Source organism: Dysidea avara, chromosome 14, assembly GCF_963678975.1.
Source record: "Dysidea avara chromosome 14, odDysAvar1.4, whole genome shotgun sequence".
Taxonomy (NCBI): domain Eukaryota; kingdom Metazoa; phylum Porifera; class Demospongiae; order Dictyoceratida; family Dysideidae; genus Dysidea; species Dysidea avara.
In genome coordinates, this window is record NC_089285.1 from 478244 (window position 1) to 487688 (window position 9445).

Below are 9445 nucleotides of genomic sequence, written 5' to 3' on the forward strand. Positions count from 1 at the left end.
TGGGTTTATAGAGTTGCATAGCCTTTGAAAATTTGTGTCATTTAATTGAAAGTTCAGTGCAGGTACTTCCACAGTACCAGGGTCATCCAGTGGTTCTGGACCTTCTTCATCTATTCCATAACTTTCATCTACAGGTGAAAAAAAGTCCATTGCAGTCAACCCAGAATGTTGTAGTAGCAATAGCCCTGCTGTAAATAGTTGATAAGGAGATTTATTATGCTGCGTTCGTATGGTGTGATGGTTCCACGCATCCATAAATTCACTTAGAGCCTTATTTATTCTCGGTACAAAAATGTAATGTAAAGCATATAAGTGTTGTTCATTTAATGGGTCCAGTAAAGTAGATGTCCTTACAAGATGATCCAGTATGCTCATAGTAGTAAAACATCTGGTAATACAGCTTTGTTACACAGTGGTGCATATCTCGCCAGAGGCGCTCGATCCTCTGGTTATGCACCGATGACCCTGTTATCATGCTGTTTCGTTCTGTTCCTCTGTGCTCAATCATGTGTTGAGCAACCAACATGTTTTCTCGACCTTGGTCAGAACGTATTCTTGATGGTAGGTGGTATTGCTGAATGGCACCAATAAACAGTTCATACACTATGGTTGCACAGTTATTAGTGGAAGTCTTTAGGTAGACAATTGTTCGACTGTAACCATCAATTCCCCCGTGGGTAACCATCCTCCAGCGTATAAGTTTATGGTGACCATCTAAAAAATCCATACAATAAGGTAAAATTGCTTTGGATTGGTTAGACCATTGTACTTATTTCATATGACCACTTGATTTTTAAAGCCATACACATTTACAGTGAATTTGAATTCTACAAAAACATACATGTTAGGTCAAAATGCCAAAAAAATTTCCCTGTTAACCAAAATCAGTTCACTGTCAATATGTACAGTGGCAAAACTACTCAAAACTGCTATCCCGGCATCTTCATATGCAGTAGGCACCTAAAATCTGTACCATTATTTCCTCGTATGAAAGCTGCAATACAGTAAATGCCTGTTCCTAAATGAAGGCCAGGGGGTGCTATCTTAATTCAAGGGGTAGTAGAGATTACAATAGCGTAATTTTTAGAACAAGCCTACTACTGAAACCTGTGACTTGTCAAAAGTATCTATATGTCAACGGCAGCTGCTCAAATAGATTAGAATCACTAAGTTTAAGTCCTTGAAATTAGGTTAGGTAATCCTAAGGCTGCAGCACATGTTGCTGCAGACCTTCAGTGCTGGTCACTGTAAAGCATTAATACAATATATACTTTAGGATTAAGGAAGAAAATCCATCCCTCCTGGGGGAGACTGAGTGTGGCTCCGACTAGACATTGGGTGACCTGCAGTTCGATTCCTGGGGTTGGAGGGATTTTTTTCCTTACTTTGGCCCCTTTTCTGTTACACCTTTTCAGCTATAAGTCACTAAGTTTAAGTCCTTGAAATTAGGTTAGGTAATCCTAAGGCTGCAGCACATGTTGCTGCAGACCTTCAGTGCTGGTCACTGTAAAGCATTAATACAATAATACAATACAGAATAGATTATAAGAAATAAATGTGCAGGCTTTTATTAGGAAATACTGTTGTTTGTATAGTCAATCAAAGCTATTACAGCTACTATATTTCATTATTACTGGTACAGTGCAAAACTTATAAGAAATTTTGCAGGTCAAGATACCCTTATAGAGCAGTCATTTGTGTAGTTTACGCAAACAATTTAATCCTGATTTTTTAACACAAATTATGCATTTATTTAGTGCAATTACCATGTGGAAACCCCCCCCTCCCTCCTTTATAATTGTCTGGATTCACCCTGCATTATTGGTTTTGATGGTTGAAGTCCTTCATTGCATTCATTATAATATTGCTCTGTCATGCTTCACGTCATGTTCAACTGAGAAGCAAAGCAAAATTGTTTTATGACAGAAATAGTGAAAAGCTTTTAAAGTTTGTTTTCAAATCAGAATATACTCAGACATTTCTGGGTTGTAATGCTCTTTATTGATCGGTGAGTGTGGCCTGAGTGATATATATCACTTCTACCACGACTGCTAGGGATTTTGCTGATATATACACCCGCAGCCCTTGGGCTTTGGGTGTATATATCAGAAAAATCCCATGCAGCCATGGTATAACTATTAAGCATATACCTACCAATAAATATTCTGCAATAGAAATTAACTTTTAACAAGGTTGGTTACATGAACAGTAAAAATTAACAATTATAGCTTCACAATAGGGTTGGATGGCAACTTGATATTATTGTAAACTGTTATATGCTAATGAGACAATATACTTATGAAGTTGAAATTTTGGTATATATAATAAATATTGATATTACCATGGTGTGGGTACTAATGATTAACACAACAACCTATTTTTTGCCCTAACATATTAGTGATATTAATCTACAGTAGTATAGATGACATCACTTGATACCACTGAACAGTAAGGTTGCAGAATTAAATCTACAGGCACATAACATTGAAAATATGAGATACTCTAATAGAGCAGTCAAACACTAAATAACTGAGTGGGCTGATATATTTACCAATATTGTGATCCTAAATTTTAATGCCATACATATACGTAACTCTGCATAACTAAAAGAGACTATACTACTAACTTACCAATATGCCAAAGGGAATTTGGCCCAGCAACACAGTATGGACGACGATTTGTTAATCCGCCAGGCCACCTTATGGCATTACTAAGTGGATCTCTTTGCCTTAAAACCTGCCATACTCTTTCCCTGGTAACGTGATATCCCATCGATCTAATTCTGCCAATAGTAAGCGATATACCAATATGAGGGGTAGATGACTTGATTTGCTCAATATAAAATTCTAGTTCTTCATCTGTGAGTTCTGAAGATGGATCTTCCAACATCCCAAAGTCTATACGTCTTCTGTGAATATAATAAAACATTTGTAGTAAACACGAACATACATTAATTTTAAAAAAAAGTATGCAAGCGCAAGTTTCACAAGCAGAAATCACATAGCAATTTTACAAACATTGGCACTATGATGTGAATCATACATATTTTGCATTTAAACATGCTCGAATACATATTTAAATTTACAATAATTTATAAATCATATTGTTTGTAGAAAGTTTAAGTCCATCATAGTTATTAAAGCATTGTGAAATACAATACGAATGCCCTGCACATACCGAAACCCATGAGGTTTTCACAACGCCTGAGGAGTTAGTGTTTACAAATCAGATATTAAATGAACAGATTATTGTTTTGGCTGTTTGTAGAATAGTGGTACTACAAAATGAAAGACACCCATTTGTAGCACAGAGGGAGTTGTATACTGGCACATGTATTTTAGGCCTGGGTCCATGACCATTTGCAGAACCTTGGTTATCTGGACCGCAGTTATTCAGATTCCCGGTTCAGGTTAGGTATATTTTAAAATGTGTGGGTGGAACAAATTACAGAACATGCTTTAAACCAAGCAAGGAATAAATAATTTCACCAACTGTGTTGTAGAGGTAATACAACTATTTGTACTTGTTTGTTTTACTGCAGAACAACTGTTCTTGGGTGTGTGGTCCACAACAGAGGGATGTTTTTCAAACAAAAACGTGCTGCCAAAAACCAGACTAACAGATTACCGAATCCCTATAATTTTGACATGAGTAACTACATGTATATTAATAAAAGTTAAAATATCACTTCCAGAGGACCTTGATATTTTAGTTGCTTAATTTTTTGGAGTGAAACAAGCTCTTTGAAGGCTTGTATCTCTGTCACTGGGAAGAAATACACCAAAAATGCTACCACAGGACCTAATAAATTTAAAGTACAATATCACCATTCCCCAGAACTGCCCATAGAGCCAACAGCTTTTGCTGCATTTGGCAGTGGAAAAACATGGTAGTGACAGCTGGAGCTGAGTGATGTACTGGCTGGCTTACCTGTCTTGCTACAACAACTTGTAGTGTTCCACCTGCCTCAAACTACACTGTGGTGACATAAAACATTAAATATGAAGGGTTTTGTGTTCACTTTAAGGGTGCTAGCACCTTTTTGAAGCCACACAAATGCTGTTGTTTTTACCTTTGATACAGGCAAAAAGGAAGCTACAGGAATCTAAACTACTGCTTCGAAGATTGACCTAACTTTCTACTATACAGAGACCAAAGTATAAGATTGTACCTTGTTCCATTCACGCGCTATAGTCCCTCAAAGTTAACCCATACATTTTTCTTATTCCGAGATACTGGCTGCATGCACAGGCATCAAATTCGCTGTGAAGGTTCTTCAACAAACTTGTGGAAGCTTAGCACAGGGATTTGTCTTTGCACTTCTTCTTTCTTGAATTATAAAACAAAGAGTGAGTGCCCACGAGCGAACTTTGACTTCCGGGCCTTGTAACTCCGTTTTGGATCACAACAATTATAATTCCATGCGCTAAAAGTTTACAAATTTATCACTGATGGTCCACCAAAAGTTTGGTAGAGATCCGACTATCGTGTATTCCAGAATATCGCCTTTTACAATGCAGTGTAGAACATGAGCACGCCGACCAGTTATTACTACAAATTCCAATAAACCACAAATGCCAACTTTATCAAATAACAAGTTATAAATGAAGTTCTAAACAAAAGAAAAGCTCTTGTTCCTTTTCTTTACACACTGGGACACCTTCCTGTTGCTTGTGGAGTCGCCAAGCCTGCTCTTCAATAGGTAACCTCGTAATGCACAGTCAGTGTCTTGTTATGTGTGATAAATCCAGCTGGAACATCATCACTTCCTAAGAACAGGTGTACAATACAAATATAACTTACCAGTGTACACTATCACTGGAGAAAACGCAGGAAGAACGTCTGTTGGCTACAAATCAGCTTGTGTCTCTGCTTAGCAGTAACTTTCAGGCTAATTCACTCTATTGTCACTCTTGGACACCCAGACGATCATTTTCGTGATGGTTTTCAAACGGAACAGGCTGTTTCTTGGCCAATTCCTTTGGCGCAAAACACGGCCGCCTAACATGGATACTTTGAGTATGCCAATTATGATGTAACAGCTGCATGTGGTTATGTGGGTTGTCCCTTGAATGGCTTCAAAAACCCGCTAGCACCCTTAAACCTTGCACACTGCTAGACTCAGACTGGTTTTATGGCCTTCACAAAAAGTATCAATAGGCATTCAAAATTTTGAATGGTTGCCCGTGACTCGTAACCTTAACTGAACTACGGAAATCACTGCTCTATTAGAGAAGTGACTGCTTTATTAGGGTTGTGGTTGATAATACTGAATTTTTAAAAAATATGTTCTTTACGCAATTTTGAGGTTATTTATACACAGTTTCAGTGATACAGACTTTTCAGACTTATGGACCACCCCTGGTCCCAAGGGATTCAGATAACTGAGGTTCCACTGTATGGTGTGTGGACACATCAAGCCATACACCACAACAGGAGCAGCAACCAACAAAAGTGATGTATGAAGCCAATGAAGCTACTACGATCACCTCACTGCAAAAGCAGTGAAGGTGGAATATAAAGAAGCAAATACATGTATATTAGGCACTAGCTTTTAAAGTACACCATGCAAACCCAATGAATTAGCCTAAGTACACAATTCCCATTGCAACTGCTTTTTACTCTCAACATAATGTGACTAATCATAACTTACCTTTTGCAAATAACATGGCTACCACATCAAAAAATTGACTACAGTTGTACATACATTCATGGTAGTCTCGCCCGGACTGAATTTCGAAAAATTAAAATGGGACTATTTATCTATGTATATGCATATATAGGCCATAAATCTACACCTAACTCAGAAAGCCATCATGACATTGCTATGGATTTATACTAAAACTTGTGCAATAAGTGATGTAGACTTAATAAGAACACATGTGAAACTCCTATGAATATGCCATGACTAAAATAGAACTACATAGTTAATCTTGGGACATGAATGACAGTACATTTCATAGGCACCGGCCAAGTCACAACAAAAATTTTCATTGACCACTTCATAGAATTTACATAGGCCAACAGTTTCTTCATGAGGTCATGCCTGTGTAGTAGTGGAAACATATTGTATCAGTAACAGTTTTTTCATGGGTTATTACAGTCATAGCTACATAAGTAGTAGTAGAGACAATGCTTTAATGATGCTGATATCTGGCCAATTAGCATAGCTATATCCAGCTGCTTGTGTAGTTGTGCCTATAAACTAATAACAGGAACAATGTCAACGATATCATTGAACAATGTCAACGATATCATTTGCACGGTTAGGAAATTTAAATGAATGAAAAGCCTTTCTATACTACTCCAGAAAAGTGCTAAGTTATGAGAAGCCATACGACTACTCATGTAAGTACTGCTGTTTGTGTTTAAATATTCTAACCCAGATCTTCTGAAAATGGTAGCTGCTACACCTTAACAATATAGAACTGCACCACAGGAAAATGTCTAGTAGCCATCTTGATAACTAATCAAAACACAGAGTAATCCAGACAAGGGAGCATGTATTAAAATATTTGTGGTACCAAATTGTCTGGGTTGTGTAATAGAGGCCACACCAACCAGGCCTTATAGTTACATCACTTCTGTTTTCTTTAAAATTCATTAGATATGCATCATGCAGTAGCTATACACCTGTAATTCTATTTTACACTTTACAGATTTTATATCAGGATTTTTTAGTTGTACCAATATCCAATTAATCTGTACTGATACCGATTATACCAATCCGATTACTGTGTATATATACAACAATCGGATTGGTATAATTGGTATCGGTACAGATTAATTGGATAATGGTACAACTGAAAAATCCTTATTGGTACACCTCTAATACTAGAAACATAATGGAGTAGCTGGTCTGTTAAGCACCTTGTTTATAATTTCTTCGTGAATACGCTCAATTAGTAGCTAGTGGTGTGTATGCATGGTAACATACCTGTAAACAGTTGTTCTTGATACTCCCAATAAAGAAGCAACTTCCCTCGTAGTAAATGAAAGAGAAAACAGATATTCTAATTGTTCTTTTGAGATATTAAATCTCGGTCTACCTCTAGTTCCACTGTGAGTTGTAGGTACTTGATGGGCATATTCTGTGAAATGCTCGTTAGTTTCTATCTGGTCCTGATAATCAGCCCATTCTCCTCGAATAGATCGTAAACAAATTAAAAGATCAGTAAGAGATTCACTGTGGTTTTGAAATATTCGATGGGTATCAATCATACGTTTCAAACTTGAACATGTCTCGATGGCGACTTCGAAACGTTCCACGATGTGGTGTGCATATTGTTGATTGGCACTTCCGTAGTGCCTCTCTGCTTCCTCCAGTAACTGTACAATTAATCCGAAATAGGTTGACCAGCCAGTGATCACTTCTTCCATTTGAAAATCGAATAATGGAAGGTCACGGTGGGGTCTAATCTACGGAACAAAGCGGAATGGAATCACTGAGTCCACGATTGTGTGCTTAGTTGCCATTAGTAACGAAGTAGGGGGCGCGAAGGTATCTATGGGGCAATGGCCGAGCCGCTCCATCAGGAAGATCACTTACTACATGGCAAGGCAAGTTTTATGCACCTATCAATGTATTGCACCCCCACCCCCCACCCCCCGGGATATATGTAGGGCAAACCTATTGTGTCAAATCCCCCACTGTTGGCTCCAGTTGCATCACGGGGATTTACTCCGGATTTGACATAGCATAGAAAGTTACAACGAAAAAAATACTTGGGCACTTAATGAGCAATTGTCAAATGCCCCATAGTGGGGTGTCAATTCCCCTTCATGCTTGTAAAGCCCCACTTACGATAGTGTTGCTACTGCATTTATGGCCAGATTAATTGATTGGTTGTTTTAATTTATACTCCACCAATCGGCCATCACTGTTCCTCCTTGGTAGAAACATACATACACACAATAGTACACCACACAATGCATACATACACAATACAGTTACAACAACAAAACGTAAAACAAGGGGAGAAATATTAGCTAAGTTGATATCCATAAAGAGTAGTGCTGTGGAAGATCAGGAGTGTCTCATTTCAGTTCACTCAGCCAAGTATCTTGTTCCAAGTCTTTCAATGTACATGTCAATTCCACCTGTAAGAAAGAAAACTCAGCTCTGGCATTTCTTTGCGGAAACTTCAGATCTTTTCAGAGAAAAATAAAGGTTGATCTTTATTTAACATACGTTAAACCGATTCTTGAATATGCTTTGTCAGTATGGGCTCCCCGTACCAGATGTACAATTAATAAGCTAGAGAGTGTACAGAGACGTGCTGCATGATTTGGGCAATCACTTAAAGTTCATTCAACCATCTACCAGGATTGACGCGTACAAATTCAGTTTCTATCCTAACGCCATACAGATATGAAATAATTTACCTGATTATATAGTAATAGTATCAGCACAATCACTATTAATTATATTCATGCATATGAGATTTACAATTATACACAATAATACTGGTTATAGTCTGATTGCAGATTAGCTGAAATCAACATGCCTGTTAATTGGAAATCTTAGGGTGGTACCAAATTGACCATCAACATCCTGCCTTACAATAACAGTTATTACAATCACATATTTACACTTGTCAGCAGGGGTAATTTATGGTTTGCCAAGTGGGTGGGCAAAACAGGTTAAAGGCTCCTTAGCCAATAATTGGCTTGACCTAGACTCCATATGGGTTTGCAACAGTAATAGAGTATGTAAAAAGTCACCAGACTGAGTAATAGCTAGTACAGATGGTGAACTTCCACCACATGGTTGCTTTACAGTGGAAAAAACATTGGCCAAACTAGTCTTGTGACGAAGAATTTGGCTAAAGTGTGGTGGTGTACTGGTCTCATATAAATGATTTGATCCAAACTCAAGTGGTGGCTCAAAAGAAATTAGAGTATGATTAATATACTGGTGATGCATTGTGATGAGTGCTCTGTACTGCACTAGCAGTCTAAATAGTAGAGTGGCTTAGCAAAATATTGTGCACTTTGTGCAGAAAATATGAAACTTTGCACATAGTACCTACCTACCATGAAGTGTATTTTGAGATATGGAGCCATTGCAGGTTTGACCTTTGGTGGTGTACTCTACAGTTCATTTTATGCTCAAAAGTAGTGACCTTTGTCTATATATCACCCATACAACACTTAATTTGGTCAAATTAGGTGCCAAATCGAAGATCTTTATCCAAGAAACAAGTTGATACTTGTTGCAAGCTCATAGCATATTTCATTTCAAAGTTATGGTAATTTTACCAGCAGCAAATTCATATGAAGTCAACCGCCAGCGCAATTGCACCCTTAATGTACTTTCTTTGTTTGCCATTCAATTATTTATTTTTTTAATCTAACCATGAGCACTGCAGGTTACATATACAACTAAAACGTGGAGGGATATCCAGGAGTGAGGCATAGGGGTTATGTACAATACTCCTGTGAG

General features: G+C 37.7%; 1 protein-coding gene across 1 annotated transcript; it reads right to left on the reverse strand.

Annotated features, from left to right (window-relative positions):
* Nucleotides 1-319: 319 nt before the first annotated feature.
* LOC136244814 (uncharacterized) lies at nt 320-7406 on the reverse strand. Its single transcript, XM_066036364.1, has 3 exons — nt 6938-7406; nt 2631-2908; nt 320-714 (listed from the first exon to the last, which is right to left on the reverse strand). Exons 1-3 carry the CDS (start codon nt 7378-7380, stop codon nt 320-322), a joined length of 1116 nt encoding a protein of 371 aa, XP_065892436.1. The 5' UTR covers nt 7381-7406.
* Between the last annotated feature and the right edge of the window lie 2039 nt (nt 7407-9445).

What these genes read in the sequence shown, in the direction of transcription:
- LOC136244814 (XM_066036364.1), bottom strand. Translation starts at nt 7,380, where the DNA reads ATGGAAGAAGTGATCACTGGCTGGTCAACCTATTTCGGATTAATTGTA. An exon ending in TCAAGAACAACTGTTTACAG is followed by an intron (nt 2,909 to 6,937) that starts GTATGTTACCAT and finishes TTATATTCACAG; the next exon opens with AAGACGTATAGACTTTGGGA. An exon ending in AAATTCCCTTTGGCATATTG is followed by an intron (nt 715 to 2,630) that starts GTAAGTTAGTAG and finishes TGGATTTTTTAG; the next exon opens with ATGGTCACCATAAACTTATA.